Source organism: Tupaia chinensis, unplaced genomic scaffold, assembly GCF_000334495.1.
Source record: "Tupaia chinensis unplaced genomic scaffold, TupChi_1.0 Scaffold138322_1, whole genome shotgun sequence".
Classification (NCBI taxonomy): domain Eukaryota; kingdom Metazoa; phylum Chordata; class Mammalia; order Scandentia; family Tupaiidae; genus Tupaia; species Tupaia belangeri.
Genome location: NW_006198219.1, coordinates 2,732,127 through 2,755,503, shown reverse-complemented (window position 1 = coordinate 2,755,503; position 23,377 = coordinate 2,732,127). Strand labels below are relative to the sequence as shown.

Below are 23,377 nucleotides of genomic sequence, written 5' to 3'. Positions count from 1 at the left end.
CTGATTGGATTTTAAAAGTTGGATTAAAAACAAAATTGTTGGGGCTGGGACCAGCAGATGGTGTAGTGGTTATGTCACTGGATTCTCATGTAGTCAGCGACGGTTAGAGTCCCAAACCTGGTGACTTAAACTCACACTGGGTGCGTTTGTGTGCATGCCCAAAATCCTTAGGAGAGAATGGAGTGCATGCCCCAAATCCTGAGAAGAGCACGGAGCAGAAGTGATTGAGGTGTGACCATTCCTCCCATGGCAGGGAGTGATTTCTTGCTCTCTGTCTTTCTCTCTCTGGCGAGCTCGCATGCCCTATAGCAAAAATCTATTAATAAAAGAATGTTGGGCCAGCAGGTGGCATAGTGGTTAAGGGTGCTGGACTCCCACATGGCCAACTGGTTCCAGTCCTGGACTTGGAGGCTTGCTTTCTCACTTTCCACTCCCTCCTATTTTTCCTCCCTCTAGAAATACTAAAAAAATAAAAAATAAAAATAAATTATTTTTAAATAAAATGTTATTAAAAATGTTAGTGGTGCAAGGGTGATAGAAACATGACTTAGATCATCTATCTATAGAGAGTCTTTGTAGAATAAAAGTTTTTTATTAACTTGGCATCTTTGTTGTTACAAGGTTTAAACAGTCCCAAAAGTCCGCTTTTAATAAAAATGACAAAGAGTAAACTTGAAAGCCTTGCTTTATTTAAGGACACAATATGACATATTTAAATAACATTTAGCCTTATATGGTTCTTAAAACTTTGTTTTATATTGAAATCACCTTAGGGATTTTTTTTTTTTAAAATACTGATGCCTGGCTTTTACTCTCAGATATGTTAGGATGGGGTACAACATGGCATCAGGATTTTTAAAAGTCCTCCAGTGATGAAACCAGCAGTTGGTGTAATGGCTATGTCACTGGACTCCCATGCAGTCAACCACGGTTCGAGCCCTGGACCCGGTGGCTTAAACACACACCAGGCGTGCATGCGTGCCCAGGATCCCAGGAGGAGAATGGAGGAGAAGGGATTGTGGCGTGGCATCCCACCTGGGGGCTGATTTCTTGCTTTCTGTCTCTCTGTCTCTGTCTTTCTGGTGAGCGCATGTGCCCTACAGCAAAAAAAACCCAAAAAAATGCCTTCCAGTGACATGAATGTAGCCAGTTTGGGATACACTGGGCTACATAAATGAAGAGAGGGCAGGCTGGATGAAGCAGGTTCTTACATGACTTGATCATATCCTTTGTAAAGTATGGTGACTGTGTGTATCCTGGGGGACTCAGTTATGTGATGAGCAAGGACTTTAGCTAGTTTCTACAAAAATACGAAAGAGGAAAAGAGTTGGATCTTTCTGGAAGATTCAGGTCCATGGAATTTAAAGGCTATGATGATGAATCTTTTGACATTTTTTGCTGTGCTACTTAGAAGTGCTGAAGAGGAAATAGCGAAAAATCAATTAACACTTGTAAAGCAATGGCTCTCCTTTATAGTGCCCTTAACTGCCACTCTTGACTGGATTATCACAAAGTGGAGATTTACAGAGACTTCACAGTTACTGAAGAGCAGACAGAGCTTTTTGAAGCAGCTGAACCATTATGGGATAAACTGGTGCAAATTCTTTGCCTTCTCTACTTCTCACTGATTGGACATAAGCTTCTAGGGCTCCCCTGAAAACCAAAATGAAAACAATGTCAAAATATTACATATACAGCTTTGGGGTACCAAAATAGAGAAATCAGAAATAAACCCATTTCTGGGAACTACTGTGTGCAGTTCCCAAGCCAAGTGACCAACAGCTTTCAAATACTTCCTGGTCGTGCCCACAGGTACTGTGGTTAGGATGCACTTTTTTTTTTGGAGAAGTTTTTGCTATAGGGTGCGTGTGCCCGCCAGACAGAGAGAGATAGTGAGAAATCACCCCCCCGGGGGGGGATGGCCACACCACAATCCCTTCTCCATTCTCCTCTCGGGATCTTGGGCATGCACGCACACACGCCCGGTGTGAGTTTAAGCCACCGGGTCCGGGACGCGAACCACGGTCAACTACGTGGGAGTCCAGCGACATAGCCATTACACCAACTGCTCGTCCCAGGATGCACTTTTCAGTCAGCTTTATGCTTGGTGGTTTAGTCACACGCAGAGGCTCTCCGGCCTTTACATAAGCCCACTTTCGCTTTCCCCTACACAACCTGATTAGCCCTCTGAAAAGCTTCACACAGCTTGTGTCCACTCTCAGCTTGTGAGCGGAGCCTGCACTGTAAAGGCGAGTTCAGCAGTGCTGGGGGAGGGGGCCTTTGGTGCACACAGTAACCCTGGTAGTTATATTTCTGTTAACTTGATGGACTCAGTCCACACCTAGATTAAATTGCTCATGGGCAATTATGTGATGAAGCATTCTGAATTTAGTCAAAGATATGTGGTACCGTTCAGGTTATTTATGATCTTATGAATTATACTGGGGGTCAGCAAACTGCAGGCCACACCCAACCCTAAGCTGTGTGTCTGGCCGCACTAAAACTACAATGGCAGAGCTGAACAGTTAAAGCAGGGACCATATGGCCTACAAAGTCTAAAATCTATCTGGTCCTCTGGGAAGTCTGCCAGTCCTTGAACTAGGTCATCTACTTAGGTGAAGCTGAAATGAGTGGTAACGAAATCATTGAGTTTTCACTACTGGTCATGTTTTCTCTTAATCTGCAATAAGGATTCCTTAGCTCACCAGAGGGAGGGAGGGGTGGAGAGAGGGAAAGTGAGAAAGCACCTGCAGGACGACCACACGGCAGTCCCTTCTCCATGCTCTCGCACACGTGCCCAGGGTTTCTCAGGTTGCTGCTCCAACTGCGCAGTCAGCCATGCTTTAACGACCAAACTACCAGCTCGCCCTATTATTGGTCTATTTAAAGTCCCAGGTATTTAAACATTTTTTTGTCATAATCATATTGCTTTCTTTGAAATTTCACACTTAGCGATTACAGCATTTCCATAAAGATTTAAGTTAATACCATTGCTCAGTTCAGTCCCAAGTCCCATCTAATATGTGATTCGTAACTGGCATGCGAGGTAGAATTTAATGCTCTTAGAGAACAATGTGTGAGATGCCATAGACCTGACCCTTAACAGCTACTTTTCTATGAAAGAAAGAACTTGCTGCTTTCAGTAGTACTGTTTCTAGTTGCTGTGCCATCACAGGCAATTGCCTCCACTCCCCAAGTATATCCCTCGGTCACTACAGTAGGGAAAACGAGGGCCCAAATGCCTTTGAGGCAGTGGTATATACACCAACCTAAGAAGTGTTTAAATGCACAGAAACTGGAACTGGTCCATAGTGCATGCATTACATTCATTCTGTTTCATAAATCGACAAAAAATTACCCTTACTCAGAAGGATAAGAGATATTAAAATTACACACTGTAGAAGGAAGCTTAGAAATGAATATTTTTTTGATATTCATCAAAAACACCATCAGAATATGGGGAGGGGGAAGAAAACCAGATTAAGCTTCTCTCCCACATAAAATGAGAGCAAGATATTCAAGCACTTATTAAATTACTTCATTTGCTTCATCAAAACATTAGCTTTCTTGGAAGTCAGACCAAGCATTATGTAAGAGTCCTAACGATGGTGTACCAAAATAAACCGATTATTGAAGTTATCCTTATTGGGGAAAACACACACACACACACATTATTAGAGGAATGGCTTGTGGTAACATGGCAACTTCACTATGTGACATGAACTAGCCAAGTGGAGGTTTTTGTGGAAAAGCTGATATTTTTCAGGCATTAAATATTCAGTGTGAGCGGTGCTGAAATGCTAAGTGACTTAAAGATACACCACATGCCTCAACCAGTAGTTAACCCCCTGGCTTATTATTCCCTGGCCCCTTCCTCATGGTCCCGTCTCACATACTCAGTTCCCAGAACTGATAGGTATCTAGTGACACGGGGACCTAGGAGGAGAGACCAAACATCTCGGTCTACAAGGATATTGGCGTTTTGCAGAAATGCCTCGGGATGGTTCCCAGCCTTTGGGCTGTGGGGTCTTACGGTGTGTGTCTCTGAGCATTTTCTGGTAGTAGTATAGATCGGAGTACTGCTAGACTAATAATAGTCTGTGAACATTTCTGACGCCTTTTTTTTGGAGAGATTTTCACTATAGGATGCGTGCGCTCACCAGACAGACAGAGACATAGAGACAGAAAGTGAGAAATCACCCCCCAGGGGGGATGGTCACGCCGCAATCCCTTCTCCTCCATTCTCCTCTCGGGATCTTGGGCACGCACACACACGTGCCCGGCATGAGTTTTAAGCCACCGGGTCCGGGATGCGAACCGTGGTTGACTACGTGGGAGTACAACGACATAGCCATTACGCTAACTGCTGGTTCCCAACATTTCTGATGTCTTAAGTGTCCTGCTCAAAGAGGGCCATGGTAAGAGTTTCTGCCTCGCAGCAAATACTGAGAATCGGTTTGAGACTAGTCCTACCACTTCTGCAGAGCTTGAGAAATCTGCATCAAAACCTCGTTCTTCATTTTCACTGAGAACACATTGAGCAAGAACAGATTCACAGCTACTAGCCAGGCTGTGGCCTCTGCTCCTGAGGGCCTAGCCATGTTGGGAGCATTTTCCTAGTGGGGGCTGAGTAGGTACAATTTCCCCCATTTAGCACAGCAAGTGAGTGATTACTCTGATTTTAAAACTGACTAGTATTCATTCAAGCAGTAGAAAAACACCTGGCATAAAAAGGAAAGCAAGGGAGAGTTCATTATTTGCTATTTATTCAGCAGCTGTAGTTACGCTGCCTTCAATTTGCCCTACTTTATGACAACCTAATACATTATGCTGGGAGGAACAGAATGAGTAGACAACAAGGTTTGCCCCAGAAGCTAAAACACATTTACTGACATTTAAAGTGCAATACCCACCCTGGGTTTACCTACAGGGGAAAGAAATCCATCTGGTGATGCTTTAGCATGCATGAACAAAATCGGTTTTGCAATAATACATGAGAAAGAACACAAAAGATCCTTTCCTTGCCAGCAGCCTGGGCTGCAGCAGGAGTGCAGGTTTTGGAATCCCCCAAGGAAGGCTCCATTACCTGCTCAGGGCATGAAGTTCTATTACCAGCCATGTGTGGAGGGAGGGGTAGGCCTTTTTAAAAAGCATGACAGAATTTCTGAGCATGATTTCCAGTTGCTAAATATAGGCTCGGCAACAGCACTGATGAAATCACCCAGGAGACATTTTTAAAGAGAAGCAACAGATTTGTGATGTACCCACAGCAGGACAACTGTTGTGGATGAACTCATTCCAACTTGTTGAGAAGACAAAAATGAACCCTGTTCAATGAACTGAATCCTTTTCTATTACTTAGTGTGGTGGAGCTGAGTGAATCTTTTAGGACTCAGGAAAGAAAAAATCCGCAGATACTACAAATCCCCGTGTTAGCCCCAGGCCCAGACTCCTGGGTCATTCATACCTGAAGCCTTTACAGAGGGCAGTTTTAACCAGGCACGTTAGCTGATGGGAGGCATGACTGGCAACCTACCCATTTCTGGGTCAGGTGCTTAAAGCAGAGAAAAAGATAAGCAAGGACAGAGGTCTGGGTTACTCTGATCCATGCAGGAGCCCAGACCAGGGCTCATAGGCTCTGGGCATCAAACTTAGGGGTGCAGTGTGGATCCTGGAAGTGGATGTGCTGCTATTTCTTTTTTCATCATCTTTCACCGTCTCCTGAGCTGGCTGCTACACCGTGGGTCACACCCTTGGCTGGGCTGTGTACCTTCCCAGGGAGCTATAAAGAATCCTGTTGCCAGGTTGCAGCCCCAAGGTTCTGAATGTGGCCTGGGCACTAAGATTTTCCAAGGCTCTGTAAGTGATTCTGGTAAGAGCCACCTCCCCACATCAGTCCTACTTGCTTTGGAGAATCCAACCCTTCAGCTGCACTGAGGCCCAAGGGAAGACCTCTGGCATACTCTCCCAGACTGGGAGCTTCAGGGACCCAGGTGCAGTTGGGAATGGCTTCAGAGCTATTTACAAGGCACAACTGAGTGGATGTGGATGACGGTTTGAAAGTGTTCTTGCTTGACTGTTGTGGTGATGGTGACCTCCCATCCAATGTAGATAGTATTGGAGGATGAGAAGATTTGAAGGAAAGATTACTGGTTTTTAAAATTTCGGAGTGCTCTCTGTGGCATATTTGAGTGGTGACATACAGCAAGTTTACTGGCCCCATGCAATCAAGTGAGTCACAGACTTGGGGGCCATTCAGTAGTGAAGAGACCAGAGGTCTCAATGAGCTAAACAGACAGAATGAGAAAGAAAAAGATCCAGAAACAAAACGGGAGGAATTAAGGAGTGGATGGCTGGAAGAAGACAATTCAGCAAATAATAGGAAAAAAAAAAAAAAAGAGGGCAGACAGAAAAATAATGGGCAGAGAGGTTAAAACAAATAGATGGCCATGGTACAAGGGACTCTGAGAGGACAAGGCCAGATCTCAGTTTACCTGAAGATTTGAAGGAAAGATTACTGGTTTTTAAAATTTCGGAGTGCTCTCTGTGGCATATTTGAGTGGTGACATACAGCAAGTTTACTGGCCCCATGCAATCAAGTGAGTCACAGACTTGGGGGCCATTCAGTAGTGAAGAGACCAGAGGTCTCAATGAGCTAAACAGACAGAATGAGAAAGAAAAAGATCCAGAAACAAAACGGGAGGAATTAAGGAGTGGATGGCTGGAAGAAGACAATTCAGCAAATAATAGGAAAAAAAAAAAAAAAAGAGGGCAGACAGAAAAATAATGGGCAGAGAGGTTAAAACAAATAGATGGCCATGGTACAAGGGACTCTGAGAGGACAAGGCCAGATCTCAGTTTACCTTGTACTTTTGGTTCCTAGCACAGGACCCAGCACATCAACAGAATATGGGCCTACAATCAATAAGACTTTAAGCCAGCAATGAGTATAAAGAGGAAATGGTGGTCAACTCCAGCTAATGCTGCGGAGTGGTCAGGTAAGAACGGACACGTTTGATGGCAGAGATCTCTGGTAATTTTGGTGACAGTGATTTCAGAGGAGACTACTGATGGACGGGAAATGCTTAATGAGCCACATGTGATAGTCCCACCCTGCGCATGGTTGAAGTATAAGGTGCATGTGTGCATCTAGGTGTGCACTTATGTATATACCTAGTCAAGGGGCACCAGTAAAGGGAATGTGGTCTCTTAAGTGGCTGCTGGATTGTTCTTGTTTCCTATTGTTCTTGTTTCCTATTGAGAACACTCCTATGTAGTATTCTCAAAAGTCCACTCACAGGGCCAGCAGATGGCGTAGTGATTACGCTGCTAGACTCCCACATGGTCGACTGTGGGTTCAAGTCCTGGACCCGATGACTTGAAAATCACGCTGGGCCCATGTGTGTGTGTGCCCAAGATCCTGGGAGAAGAATCGAAAAGGGACCGCTGCATGGCCATCTCCCCTGAGGGGTAATTTCTCACTTCTAGGTGTGTCTCCCTCTCCTCAGCAAATACACATGCCCTAAGGCAAAAATCTCTTAACAACAAAGTTCACTCACATTTGCATTCCACCAGTTCAACTATGGCAACGCACGAAAATGAAGCCAAGACTATGGAGCTAAGAGAAATCTTTCCATAGCTGAAGTTGGTTTTTTTAGAAGTGCATGGTCCTTAGGGCTGCCTTAGGCATGGCATGGCAGAAAAGAAATGAAAGCCAGTGTTCCAGTTGCTGGGTATTCCAGCACATGTGCTTACATGGCGAGGTGTCCGCCATGAAGAGGTAAAGACATGTCCATGCCCAAGCACTGCTCCTTCATCCCCCCACTGTTCCTGGGCTTCCAGCCCAGATGGATGCCCCTGGAACGCATGGCTTTACCTGATGAGGAGAAGCCTGTCCTTTTCTGATGGATGGTCATCCAGCCACTGGGAGAAGCGTGCGTGGGACCACTCTGCCCTCTGTAGGTGGACAAGAGAGAACGCATACACATCCTTCAGCGAATGGCAGCAGACGCTGACTCAGAAAGCACTCCAGAGGATTCCCTGACAGAGCGAGGTGGACATGGATGGCAATGGCCTTGCTGCACCTCCCAGACCACCAAGGAGCCCTCTGAAATTTGCCTGTTGATGGTGGATCAGCAAAGGAAACGGGGCTACCACCAAAAAAAGCTTTATGAACATAAATTACTTGTATCACTATCTAAAGGGTTAATTCTGGATTCATCAAGTAACTTTCTACACTGCGGAGAAAGCAGATGCTGGGCAGTAGCTTGTCCTTCCTGATCCCCATTCACTGTCAGTCACTGACATCTGGGATCAAATAAAGTAAGTGAGGGCCAAGAACAATCCAGAGAGGCTCAGTATTCACAAAGCTAGCGGGGAAGACTCATGCGAGGGTTCTGGCTTCATTGTATTACCTGGAAGGGGGATTTCAGCTCAGCCGGTGCTCTTGTGAACAAAAACTGAATAACGATGCTGAATGGAATAACGTCCCCCAGCGCGGGACTGCTGGCCACGTGCTCACTTGTCTGGAAGAGCAGTGGTCTGGAAGGAAAAGCAGACGTTATCTCTTGCTGTTCAATGCTGAAAGAGGGGATTCGGTGGGCAAATTCTTTCTCTTGACCGATAGCATTCTTCCTAGAATGGCTACTGAAGGACACCCGCCCACTCAGCTCTGAGACGTGTGTGTCACACACACAACCATATTCCCACAGATTAATCTGTCCTTCGGCTTCTCTGCAGACCCTACTTCCCTAGTCTGAGAGTCTGACTCTACTTCCAGCCGACATAGCAAATTCTCCCCTTGGAGTTCATCTAATTAATATGTTAAAATCAAAATGCAAAGTAACTAAGAGATTCTTACTCTGGTAAATCCTTTAAGCTTTCACTTAAAATAGAATCCTTATTTGGGCTATAATTCAATATGGGTAAATTCCAATTATTTTCTACACAATTTTTCAAAAGAGCAATTGTGTCTGTGTGTACACATCAGGAATTTGTGTGATGGGCCAGCTGGGCCAGGAAGGGGGTACAGCAGTAATGAACTGCCCTAGCAAAGCTGGGTCCACAGGGAAGACCCTGGATTAGGTGACCAGGTTGATCTGTACATGCTGGGTGCATGGTCATGACCATGACGGACTGGAAGGATGGCAAGGGGATCCTGATGTGAGACCCTGGTCAGAGTACTTATTTCTCTCACTCCCTCTCTCAATCCCAATCTCTCTTTTCATGTCTTTCACTCTCTCTCATTTTTATGCTAGCTCCTTTCCAATATACTACATGTGTGGGTTTCACTGTCCAAAATTTTACAGGCATGGACAGGCAAACCCACTCCACTACCAATTATCTACTGTCTTGTGCGAAAGGTTGGCACGAATCATGTGAAAGTCATTGATCTCCCCTTGGCTTTGAGCTCAGATAGTATGAGCAATTATAAACTGAGCTGCAGAGGCAAGATGGCGGCAACATCTGCTGATGGCCAGGTAATGTCTGGGCACTATTTAAGAGCACTGCATCCTCGCCTGCCTTCACTGGATCTCAATGACACCAATTTGTACTAAGCCAGAAAGGTGAACTTGCCCATTACACTAATGACAAGGTTTTCTGTCAAGAGTCAGGAGTGCTCTCAACAGAGTTGATTCTCATAGGGTCCATAGTATTCTCAGGAAAAAAATAGGCTTCATAGGAACTACTCTGCAAGTGCACTCTATCTCTCACAGGGGGTTTCTAATTACAACTGCTTCATCACTTCGTAATTTAGTTTCCTTGGTTATTGGGAAAACATTTTAGTTCATTTATGTTGTCTATTCCAGAAAACCATAAAGCCTCAAACCTGGCATTCTATAGGGGTTTGACTAAAGTTTTCCTAAGGCCACAGTGAGAACCTGGAAAATTTTCAAGCTCCCAATCATTTCTCAGTGCTGCAGGGCTCAGGGACTCAGTCAGGCACGGAAGCAGGTATGAAAACGTCGCTGAGGGAATTCGGTTTTGTCTGGGTATCCCTGTAGTCCTGCTCTGGGCAGATGACGTTATCTTTTCCTAGTTGCAAGCTGCTAGTTTTAACCACACCTCATCATGACCTGCAGCAGCCACCGCTAACGCACAGCCCAGTGTATCAGAGGGCTGAAAGTTTTACAGAGGACATGGTCAGCAGGACCTTGGAACGCGGGCTTCCCCTCCCCCAACAGCAAGTACAACCAGCCACTCGCCACAGACCACAGACGGGAATGCCCTTGTAAACCCCGAAACTTGAGAATGAGACTGAGGCACCTATGTGCAAACCAGAACCAAATGAAATCTGCATCTGAACAGTAAGAGGGACAGTCTCACTTTAACCACATCGTCCCCTCCCATCGCTCAAGTCAGGACTCCCCTGGACGTATGGTTTCCACAGTGGGGAAAAAAGAACTGCAAGCTGACATTGGCTTCTCTGAAATTCCAAGATGTTTTGCAAAAAGCCCACTTCTATCTTGCCTCCTGGGGAACCTGCGGTAATGGCAGGGTGAGATCTCCTGGTGTTAAGCAGAAATAAAGCAAAGGCAGTGGAGCGCACAGCGACTAGCGTGCGATGTGCGTGGGAGCTCTGCGTTCTTACCAGACGTAGAGCCCCATCAGAGACACCAGCCAAGAGTATACCCACCTGCAAAGCCAAGCTGGTTGTCTCCAGAAGCACAGTGGGAAGTTCAAGGAATAAAAATCTCAAATAAACTGCTTACCACTGTGCCTCCAAAAATTAGTAGTTCACTCTATACATGAAGAATGAACTATCCCAAAAGAAACCAAGGAAATAATTATAATAGCTAATAAAATACTTATGAATAGATTTAACCAAGGAGTTGAGAGACCTGTACACTGAAAACTACATTAGGTTGTTGGGAAAATCATGACATATTTTTCTATGCAAAAATGAGTCATGACTTTCCCAATGACCCAGTAAAGAGTGATGAAAGAAACTGACAAAACCACAAACAATGGAGATATTATGGGTTCATGGATTGGAAAAATTAATATTGTGAAAATGTCCAGGCCACCCAAACCAATCTGTAGTTTCAATGTAAAATGTAATCTCTATACAAATTCCAATGTCCTAAAAAAAAAAAAAAAAAAAAGATAGCCAAGGTAATCTTCAGCAAAAAGAACAAAACTGGAGGCATTACATTTCAATTTCAAACTATTTTACGAAACTACCCCAATTCAAACAACATGGTACTAACATAAAAAGAAAGACACACTGACTAACGGAACAGCAAAGAGATCAGAAATGAAGCCACACATTTATAGTCTATTAATTTTAGGCAACGGGGCTGAGAACACATGATGCGAAAAGAATAGTCTCTTCAATACGTGTTGGGAAAACTGGATATTCTCACACAGAAAAACAAAACTGGACCCTTACTTCACACCACATACAAAAATTAACTCGAAATGCATTAAAAACTTACATGTGAGACCTGAAATTGTAAAAATGTTAGCAGACAATGAGCAGAGAAGTAATACAATGCCAGTCTAGGAAAATATTTTTTTTGGATTTGGCCCAAAAGCTCAGACAACAAAAGGAAAAATAGAAAATGAGCTTATGTCAAACTAAACGAGAGCTTCTCTACAGCAAAGGACATACAAGAATAAAAAGATAATCTATAAATTTGGAGAAAATATTTGCAAGCCATTCATCTGGTAAGAAGTTAATATCCAAAATCGTAGGTAACTCAATAAACTCAATAGCAAGAAAACAATCAGATTAAAAAATGGGCAATGAACCTGAATAGACATTTCACAAAAAAAGACACAGAAATGGCCAACAGATGTATAAAAATATATTCAACATCAATCAAAATGCAAATGAAAAGGACAATGAGATATTGCTTCATACTCGTCAGAATAGCAATGATCAAAAAGACAAAAGCCGACAAGTGTCGGTGAGGATGTAGAGAAAATGAAACTCCTGTATATTATTTGTGGGAATGAAATTAGGACAGCCATTTTTGTATGGAGCTCAAAAAAGTGACCCAGCGCTCCCACTTCTGAGTCTGTATCTTCAGAACTTGAAAGCAGTATGTGGAAGAGACACCTGCACACCCATGTTCACTACGGCACTCCATTACAACAGCCAAGTTGCAGAATTAACCTCCATGTCCTGTGATGGATGAATGGATAAGCCAAATATGGTATTTATATATAATGGAATACTATTCAGCCTTCGAAATGAAGTAAATCCTGTCACTTGAGACAATATAGATGAAGCTGGAAGACATCGTACTAGATGAAAAAAAATTACATATATACATACTGCTGTGGTTTGATTGTGTCCCCCCAAATTCAAGTGCTAAAATTTGGTTGTAATGGGATGAAGGGGGTTAAACTAATCCGACTTAATCTCACTATGGTGTTGAGAGGTGGGGCTTGGGGAAGTAATTTGGTAGAGGGGTGGGGCCCTCGTTATGGCATACTCAGGGTTTAGCAGGAGACGCAGACATGGACGTGTGCTGCTCTATTGCTCACACGTGATGCCTGTGCCACCTTGGGATCCCACCAACAAGAAGATCCTCATCAGTTTGGACCTCCAAAACTGTGAGCAAAATAAAGCTCTATTCTTTACAAATCACCCAGGTGCAGGCATTTCTGTTATCAGCAACACAACAAACTTAAAAATTTGCTAGGTCATTTATTCTTCCAAACTATCCTATGAGGTAAGGACCATCACAACCCATTTTACGGATGGGTAAACTGAGGCATAGAGCAATCATGTAATAGCTCATCGTGTCACAGTGAGGATTCAAGCAGGCTGCTCTTAACTCTCCGATACAGCCTCTTTTGGGATATTAACTGTAGCAATTACCTTTTCTGGTTTTAGAACAGACAGACTGATTCATAACCAGAAACAAAAGACCTCTAGAGAAAATACAATTTCAAACTGTCAACGACCATAGAAAAATCCAAGAAAATTAATGATAGGACACCAACTGAAGGTCAAATAATAAGTACCTCTCTAGGTAGCCTCAACTCTCTCTTTAGGTCAAAGTGAACCTCATTTACATACTTCAGCCTTATTATCACAGTCTCTCTCAGAATTATTTTCACTTGGTATGACCTTGAGCTCCTTTGGGGCAATGAATGGTACTGTCTCAAAGGCCTCTAGAAGCGGACTCTGGGTTGGTATGACAACAACGCTGTGTCCAAACTCTACTTCCCATAGACTGGTGACCTTCTGTCCATGGTTAGGGGAAGATGAACCATCTCCCCAGAGTCTTGAGGTCTCTGGGTAATGAGCAACTGACATTCCCAGCCAGCTCCCTGGAACTCCACATCTAGCCCATGGTACCAGTCTGCTCATGGCTCACTGACAAGCCTCCTCTTGGGTTTGAGATATAACCAGAAAAAGAGGCGGTGGGGAGCAGCGGTCCTCCACTGGATCACAAGCACATACTACAGGCCTAGTATGCCAGGCCTGACGTAGCACTGAGGGATGTGGGCAAGGACAGAGGACCCATGCCCACACTTCCCTCCCTGCTGCCCCTAGTCATATCTGGGCCTACCCTGGCCCTGTGATTTTCGCTTTCACATAAAGTCTATTTGCTCAAGCCACCTGATAGAGTAGGATTCATCTTGAGCCCTAGTTTGTGACATGAGAAGACCCAGGAGGATTAGGTTGTTATTGAAGAGCAGCCACATAGAATCCTATGCTGCCTCTATTACAGAAGGTGACCAAGAATTCCAGTCCCCCATTACTCTTAGTATTCCCAATATAATGTACTTGTAGGTACTTTAGAGTGAGTGCTAAAAAATGCTTAACTTTCACTGAGGAATCGATTAATCTCCTTCCTTCCGATAATGAGAATGAGTTAATTCTCTCTTTTATCCTTGGCTTCAGGAAGTCTAAAATCAAATTGGAAACTTATCTAGAGTAATTAAGTTAGTTTTATGATCTGAGTATTTGTATTTTTCTTTATTTTCCTCCAATCTATTGTTGATACAAATTGCAAATTATAAAAGGAAGGAAAGAGAAGAAAGGGAGTAAGGATGAGGAAAGAGAGAGGATCAATCACACGGGCACACACATGTCCAGCAGCCTGGCATACACTCAGGCTGCCGGCCGAGATGCCTGCATTAACAGGCCTGCTACAGACCAGCTCATTTAAATATGGGATCTTTTGGTCAATTACCTGTCCCTTTAGCTGTGAGTCACAGCAGCTCTTCTGACAAAACCCAGTCTTCTAACCTAGTCACGTTAGGACTACCAAGAGAGCCACGAGATTGCAAACTGGATCTGACTCTCTATTACACATCATGGACAAAGAGACCATATCACCTGTAAACATCAAATGCAGACATTTTGTTTCTGGTGCTGAAAGAACACAGCTTGCGCCCTCCCCTCTTCCTGTTTCCAGGTAGAATTTGAAACACTAGCAAGTGAAAAAATAAATCACCATCTGAAGTGCTTCACGGAACAAAAAGAAATTAATTAAGGTGTTATAAAAAGCAGATACCCCAAATGCCACAATATCATTCTCAGAAACATTCTCAAGGTTAAACTTTCTAGCCAGAAGGTAGTGTTAATTAGTCAAGTATTAGGTTCCATCAGAAGAAAGCTGTCTTGCTAGTGGGGGAGACTCATGTTTAAGTGCCTTACATTTAAGAAGTCATAAAGTCTCTGCCGCTTGTTACAACCAGTCTGGAGTGGCGTGAGGCCAAGTCCTGCTGCTCCTGTGTCCACGCCACATACCAGCGGTGGCCTCGCACAGACGCAGGCATCATCCCCTTCCATGCCACACATCATCATGCCTAGTCCTCACCTCCTCTGGGGAAAGGGCCTCGGAGAGCAAGACCACCGAGGACATGTACTGAGATCTGGAGCCAGCGCAGAAATCAAAGGCTGGAGAAGGAGACACGATGGCCATCCTCCCTGCATAGGACACACTGAGGGCCTTCAGGCGAAGAGAGAAGAGTCAGGGGCCTGTAGGAGATGAGGGCCTGGCCTGCAGAATGGAGCCATGTGGTTCCCAGGAGAGACTGAAATAGGAGGCTGATGATTTGGGGTGAATGAGGGCTCAAAGTAGGGAGATCAGAACGGCTCCTTCCCTGGAGTCTAGATTGTGTAATTCCAGCAGACCAGGAGGGAAAGGCAGGGTTTTCAGGCAGATGTTTTCTAGAAATACAAGTACAAATTGGTGAATGTTCCCGGTGCATTCTCTGGGAGCCTGTGTGCAGAAGACCAGTGACAGGCATTTTGGCAGCTGGCTGCTACCAAAGAGTGGAGTTTAGATTATTTTTCAAATTTTCTGACATTTTCCTGAACTATTCACATAAGCAATCAGATGCTATTCCAGGACCAGAATGAAAATAAACAGAAACTTCCGGAATAAAGCATAGGCCACAGTGATTACAAGCTCCAGTTCAGGTCTGGAATCAGGCAGCCCTGGGTCTGAACTGTGACTCTGGGAGTCTCCCTCTTTTCAGCTGTACAGCCTGGAAAACTTAGTCTGAGTATCAGCCGCTCGTGGGAGTCATACCAACTCTTAAGTGTTGTGAGGGGAAAATGAGGAGGTATTAGTAAAACGCTCAGCACAGGCTTAGCATACAGGAAATAATCAAATCATGGTTGCCAGAAATCATAAAAATGTTAATGAACTATTCAACTCTGCATATTCACCTGGGTGCTCCAGGCACTGTCACAGTAGCAGCGAACAATGATGAAACAAACCAAATCCAAGATGCTGGCTACAATCTGCAACTCGGAGGGAAGAATCCAGAAACCTCAGGGGCATGCACTAAGGGCCCTGGAGTCACAAGGAGAAGGAAAGGATGTGCTCTAGCACACCTGGGGCAGGTAGGCAGCTCGGGGTTAAAAACAGCTACAAATGGCTGCAGAGACAGCCTTACAGCCCTACGAACACTCAGGCACAAAGGTTTGGAATTTCAAGCAGCAGAGCATCATCACCACACACCGTAGCCCCTGAGTTAAGCCCTTTACTGCTCCTGTCATTAAAACAACTGACAGGACCCTAGTTCAGTTATTGATGGTTTCCTTTTCCCTCTCAGGCTAACAGATCCATCACAGCACAGCCCCTCTGTGCTGACAGCTTTCACTGCTTGTTCATTAAACCTAGATGATAATGGAGCTTCCAGGAGAACAGGCTGTGGGCATCATCAGGGATGAACTGTCTCCTGGTGCCCTGAGGAGCAAAGGCGGGGGTCGGGGGGGTGGGGGGCTGGCTGAAGGCAGAGTCTGTGTCCCTGAACTGGTGAAGGCCGTTCAGACCCTTTTCTGTCCTTTGCCTCACAAAGATCTGCACTGACAATGTTAAGGATCAGAGCTTTCCCGCCTCCGGCCAGGGGGAGCCAAGATACAACCTCACAATCACCACTTCAGGGGTAACACTGTTATGGAGGGATGAACGAAGACAGAGTCTTGGCAGCTGGGAGGCGTGCCTTGTGTAGAAACACAAGTCACCCAAGGGCTAATCGTTAATGTCAGTGGCTTTTCTGAGGCAGCATTCGTCCTGGGTATGAAAAGGTTCTGGTGCCTGAGAAGCTCTAATGTAGACGGGAACATGCAAATGTATGCAAGAAGCTCGCGGGCTTCAATAAACAGTCCGCTAATGTTACTGTCAAGAAGAAAGTGCCCTGTGCCAGGCGGGTGCGTGATGGGAGAAGGGAGTGCTTGCTAAGGCCTGAGTGTACATACCTGTGTGTGTGCACGCACGTGAGTGTGCTGCTCCTGGGGTCTGGACTGGAGCTCTCTGGTGGGCTCTGTCACTCTCCCTTATAGAGGGGCCCTTGCGCTTAGCCCGCTGTCCCCCCCTGCAGCCCTGCCCTCTAATGCAGACTGAGGCCCTTTGCGGCTCCTGCAGCCTTCTGGGTTTTGCCTGTGTGGTTGCCTGTTCTTATCGTCCCCACTTACCCCCTTTATTGGTAATGTCTTAGTATATTTTATATTATCTTTGAGCTCTTGTTTTTATTAGGTTGTTGAGAAAGTCATGATGTATTTTTCTATGTATTTCTATGCAAAAATGCATCATGACTTTCCCAACAATCCAATAATTGCCAGAGGACACATGCACTCTCCAGGAACAGAGAGAGACAGAGAGAAGGGAGACGGAGAAAACATTCCTCATTGGGATGTAGTCACACTGCAATTCCTTTTTTCTCCATTTCTCCATCCCATCAGGATTTGGGGCACACTTGCACATGCACCCAGAGTGTGTTTTAAGCCACCAGGACCAGAATTCAAACTGTGGTGGATCACGCTCCCCTTGCCACCAAGGTTTCACCACCACACCACACAGCCGGCCTTCCTTTGTTATTTTTAAATGACAGAAACAATGCAACTGGGATTTCAAAGTATTTATTGACTTTTCTGATTATAAAAATAGAATTGAGGCAGAAAATGTAAAATACATGAAAAGCCTAAAAGGAAAATCATTAGTGACAATTCTATCATCCATAAATAATACTGGGTCCTAAGAAAAGTCATGATGTATTTTTCCATGTTTTTCTACGCCACTACTTTTTCAAAATGCCGAAATGTCTCAAAAAAAGAGCAAAGAGCCCTGTGAAAAAGTTGAAAAACTCAACTCAATTCATTAGTAGTGGGTAATGAAACTAATCTAATGTGTTGAAATAATCACATGAAACAGAAATGGCAAGAGATTAGGCCAGCTGGTGGCACAGTAGTTAAGGTGGCTGGATCCCCACAAGGCCTATGGGGTGGTCTGAGTCCCAGACCCAGAGACTTGAAAAATACAGTGGACGTGTGTGCATGTGTACCCAAAATCCCAGAAGGAGGTAGAGATGGAGAGCAGATTATGATATGACCATTCCCCATGGGGCTGTGCTTTCTCTGTCTCTATACACAGTGCATTCGCCCTCTGACAAATTAAAGGGAACAAAAGGCAGATAGCATCACGTGAAGTAAGGATAATTACTGTTTCATAAAAGACACATATGAGTATGCACGTGTAGAAAGAGTGAGGGGGGAGAGAGAGAAAATGAGAGGGGCATTTTCGACCAAGTTCTTGCCATGTTGAAATTCTTCCCACCCCAGCGTCTCAGGACCACAGGCATGCGCCACCACGCTCAGCCCATTCACACTGGGTGAGAACCAAACCCGGGCCTCTCATGCAGCCCCAGACAGTGCACAGCACTGTTCTCTTGGCTGTGCCACCACAGCTAGACCCTAAAAACAGCACTTTTTAAAAGATCTGAGCTGATGCAAAGAAGGTATATGAAAACATTAGTGATCTTACTTTATTTTTTCTGAAATTCACCTCTGTACAGACAGGTAATGATCTTTCTTTTGGGAAAAAATAAAATTCAATCCTTTGTGAGGGCATTAAAAAGAAGACACTTTTGCCAATTACGAATGGGCAAGGCAAAGCATACAGTTCCCCTCTCAATCAACAGTACTAATTCTTTTTCTTTTAAATAATTTTTTCATTTTCATTTTATTTATTATTATCATTTTAATTTGACCAGAGAGACAGAGAGAAAGAGAGGGAAATTGAGAAAGCAAGCCGCCACATCCAAGAGTCAAACTACAGTTGGTCATATGGGAATCCAGTGCCCTTAGCCACCACACCACATACCGGCCCAACAATACTGAGTTTTATTATTTGTTATACCATATCTGAATATATATGTATATATATTATACACACATTTATTTTTCTGAGAGATTTTTGCTATAGGGCACATGTGCTTGCCAGAGAGACAGGAGAGACAGAAATAGAAAGCAAGAAATCACCCCCTGGGGGGATGGCCATACCACAAGCCCTTCTCCATTTTCCTCTTGGGATTCTGGGCACACACATGCCTGGCTTGAGTTTTAAGCCACCTGGTCCAGGACTCAAACCATGATCAACTATGTGGGAGTACAGTGATGTAACCATTACACCATCTCCTGGTTCCCACACATGAATATTCTACTACCAAATCTTGATGATGTAAGACAGCAAAGCAATCATTTCAAAGACATATTGCTTGAAGGGATCAGCAGATAGCACAATGATTATAGACTCCCATGTAGTTGACTGTGATTCGAGACCTAGACTTGGCAATTTAAAACTCATGCTGGGCCCAAGATCCTGAGAGGAGAAGGGATTGTGTGGCCATTCCCCTGGGGGTGATTTCTTGCTTTCTGTCTCTCTGATGAGCACATATACCCTATAGCAAAAATCTCTCTAAAAATTAAAAAAAAAAATACATACTGCTTGGGCCAGGAGGTGGCATGGTGGTTAAGGTGCTGCACTCCCATGTGGCTGACGGTGGACTGAGTCCCTGAGCTGGCAGCTTGAAATTTATGCCAGACACACATACATGCATGCCCAGAATCCTGGGAAAAGAATGGAAAAGGGATTGCAGCAAGGCCATTCCTCCTGGGGGTGATTTCTTATTTTCCTTTCTCTGTCTCTCTCCAACAAACATACGTGCCCTATGGCAAGAACCTTAAAAACAAAAAAGACATATTTCTTATTGATTACTCTACTTTCCAGTACTGGGTCAGGTTTTTCTTTTTAATTAATTAATCAATCAATTAATTAATTAATATTATTTGTTTAATTCACCAGGAAGAGAGAGAGAGCCATCAGGACCAGGACTTGATCTGCGGTTGGCCTTGTGGGAGTCCAGCATCTCAACCACCATGCCACCTATTGGCCCCTGGGTCAGTTCTTAAAAGCTGCATACCTGAACTCTTGAACCTTATCTTTCTAGACATATGCTCAAAGGGACCAGCCAGTGGTGAAGGCACTGGATCCCACATAGGATCCTACCTGCTTTGAACGCAGACTTTGAATCCAGGCTTGAGAAACACACTGGGCATGTGTGTACGCCTGTCCAAAATCCCAAGAGAAGAGTGGAGGAGAGAGAATTGCAGGGTGGCCATACCCTCTGGTGGGTGAGTGCTGATTTTCACTTTCCCTCTCTGGCAAGATTGTGTGCTTTGTAGCCAAAAAAAAAGAAAGTGTGTGTGTGTATATACACACTCATAATCATAGACCATTAGATTAGGCTCTTGGATATTATGGGCAGTTTCTATCAAAGCTTTCTATCTGGAATATTGCAGTCACAAAATTATGTCAAGAATAATGTTGGGGGTTGGCAGGTGTCATAGTGATTGGGGCACTGGACTTCCATGTGGCTGACCATGGTTTGAGTCTCAGACCTGGCAGCTTGCTTTCTCACTTTCTCTCTCTCTGATCAAAATAAAATAATATTAAGAATTAATAAAATTAAATAAATAATTCTTTTAAAAAACAGAGAGAGAAATAATGTAGGTCCTCTTTAGCCCTCAGGGTTGGTCACCTTTTTGAATGTAAATATTTTCTATGTGTGCCATAATGTGAAAAACTTTTGGAAGTTCTAGTTTACTGAATAAATAGCCATACAGAAAACATCTTTTCATTTAAAATCTGCTATGGAAGATCCCAGTTATTAAATCATTTAATGTCCTTTAAAATCAGAATTGATAAAACCTGTCTAAGTTCTTGGCACCAAAAGGAACTTTTCTCCCTGCTAAACTGGCAGGTTTTGGGATCAGGAGATGGCATAAGGATTATGTTCCTGGACTCCCACATAGTCGAACGCGGTGCAAGTCCTAGATCTGGCAGCTTAAAACTCCTTCTGGACACGAATGCATGTGTGCCCAAAATCCTAACAGGAAAATGGATGAGAAGGGATTGTGGCATAGCCATCCCCACTGGGGGTGATTTCTCCCTTTCTGTCTGTCTCTCTCACAAGCACATGTGCCCTATAGCAAAAGTCCCTAAAACAAAACAAAACAAAATACAACCCCTCCACCCCCCCACAATCCGGCATGTTCTTAGACTTAGAATATGAATTAACTAATTACTTTTCCTTTTGAACTGGTTTCTAGGAAGCTTAATCCTAAATTTTGTGCTCAGTGCATTAGCTTAAGTTACCTATGACATTTATGGTCATTCCCTGTGGTTTCATAGAAATGGAGTAAGTTAAAAATGATAAAATAACAAGTAAAAATTTCAAAAAAAGATCTCCACATAATTATGGACTGTCTGATATTACTATTCAATACATTTCTTTTTTTTTTTTAACTCAATACATTTCTATAAGAATAGGAAGTGAAAAAAATTCACCCTAGGAAGAACACAGTAAAATTGACAAGTTCAATCTTGTGAATTTTAATTCATCAAGAAAACACACATACACCGACTTCCTAGTCATTGTATACAAATCTATCTAGGTTTCTATTTGAACAGTATAACTTTCAAGATGAATCATATATAAGGTTGTTGGAAAAGTCATACATCACGACTTTTCTGACTTGTCAATAAAATCGCCATTGCTGTTAGGTAAAAAAAATGCTTGAAGGGAACCAGCAGTTAGCGTAATGGCTATGTCGCTGGATTCCCACGTAGTCGACCGCGGTTCATGTCCCGGACCCGGTGGCTTAAAACTCACGCCGGGCGCATGTGCGTGCGTGCCCAAGATCCCGAGAGGAGAATGGAGGAGAAGGGATTGCGGCGTGACCATCCCCTCTGGGGGGTGATTTCTCGCTTTCTGTCTCTCTGTCTCTCTCTGTCTGTCTGGCGAGCACACGCGCCCTATAGCGAAAACCTCTCAAAAAAAAAAAATGCTTGAATACTGGCAACTTTACACATTTCAACTTGAATAGAAGGAAAGGGTTTCTTTGCTAACAGGATGTGACTATATTAAAAAAGAACTAGATCTTACCTGAATGATCTCAGCATTCGATAGGACTTTCCTAAATCAGATACTCGTCTGCAGAATGGACCGACAGCCAACTCCATCTGAAATATTTAAAAACAAAACAAACAAACAAAAAAAACCACTTCGAATCCTGAAGATGACTCTGAGACATGCCTGGTTCACACAAGGTTATAGCTTGGAGTCTAATTTAATGTTATCTGGACTATGATACAAGTTTTTTTTGGAGAGGTCTTTGCTATAGGGCACATGTGCTCGCCAGACAGACAGAGACAGACAGAGAGACAGAAAGCAAGAAATCACCCCCTGGGGGGATGGCTATGCCGCAATCCATTCTCCTCTCGGGATCTTGGTCACACATGCACACGCACCTGGCGTGAGTTTTAAGCCACCAGGTCCGGGATGCGAACGATGTTTGACTACATGGGAGTCCAGCGATATAGCCATTACGCCTAACTGCTGGTCCCTATGATGCAAGTTTTGAAAACCAATTAGATTTTTAAAAGGGAAGGACTTTTGATAATTTTAACATTTATTTACAAAAGGGGTGCAAATGAGACAATTTCTTCATGAACGTAGAAAATGTTTTTTTATTATTTAAGAGGAGGAAGTTTAGATTGTTTTTCCTTAGATTGAAGAATTAGAAAATATAGCTGTACCTTAAGTAGTCATCATAAGTCTTGTATTAAACATAAATAATAACAATTTTATCGATCAATGTGGCCCCCATGATTAAAAGCACAGTCTCTAGGGCCAGCAGGTGGTATGCAGTTTAAGGTAGCTGGATCATGCCTGGCCAACTATGCGGTTTGAGTCCCAGACTCAGCAACTTGAAAATCACACCGGGCCCATGTGTGTGCACTCCCAAAATCCGAAGAGGAGAAGGGAGGAAAAGGGTTTGTGGCGTGACTCTGGAGCTTTTGGTAGCACATCTTTGTGAGAGTTCCAAATCTGCAGTTGCTGGCTGCGTAACCCTGGACAAGTTCCTCTCAGCTTCAGGTCTCTTATCTATAAAATGGAATAAAATGGAGAAAATAATACCTACTTAGAGGCCAGCAGGTGCTGTGGTGGTTAAGGCGTTGGACACTCCCACATGGCTGATCATGTTCACTGGGGGGTGCTGGCCCCACTCCTAGACCTGGTGACTTGCTTTCTCACTTTCCCTCTCTCTCTCTCTCTGTGCCTCTGTCTCTCTTTGGTAAAATTTAAAAAAAAAGAATCAATAAATAAAATTAAATAAGTTTTTTTTTTTTTTTTGCTATAGTGCACGTGTGCTTGCAAGAGAGACAGAAAGCGAGAAATCACCCTCCAGGGGGGATGGCCACGCCGCAATCCCTTCTCCTCCATTCTCCTCTTGGGATCTTGGACACGCATGCACACATGCCTGGTGTGAGTTTAAGCTACTGGGTTTGGGACTCGAACTGCAGTCGACTACATGGGAGTCCAGCGACATAGCCATTACTCCAACTGCTGGTCCCAAGTAATTCTCTTTTTTTAAAAAAATACCTACTTAATAGAATGATACAAGCTAGGCAGATAATTCCACACAGCTCCACTTGCAATAGCATATAATAAGTGCCATTAAGAATAAGCAATTATTATCAGTCATTTTTTAAAGTTTCTTCTTTTTAATTATTAGTGAATTAATCTGCTCCTTGACTCAAGAATTTAGCAAATATTG

The 23,377-nt window shown here is 43.8% G+C and overlaps 1 protein-coding gene across 1 annotated transcript in view; it reads right to left on the bottom strand.

Annotated features, from left to right (window-relative positions):
• Positions 1-1,014: 1,014 nt before the first annotated feature.
• Positions 1,015-23,377, bottom strand: part of COG5 (component of oligomeric golgi complex 5) — a 262,688-nt gene continuing 240,325 nt past the window's right edge. Inside the window, 4 exon segments of the mRNA XM_006161165.3 lie at positions 1,015-1,653; positions 7,877-7,956; positions 8,415-8,541; positions 21,703-21,779. Coding sequence (XP_006161227.1) covers positions 1,539-1,653; positions 7,877-7,956; positions 8,415-8,541; positions 21,703-21,779 — 399 coding nt within the window. The 3' untranslated portion in view covers positions 1,015-1,538.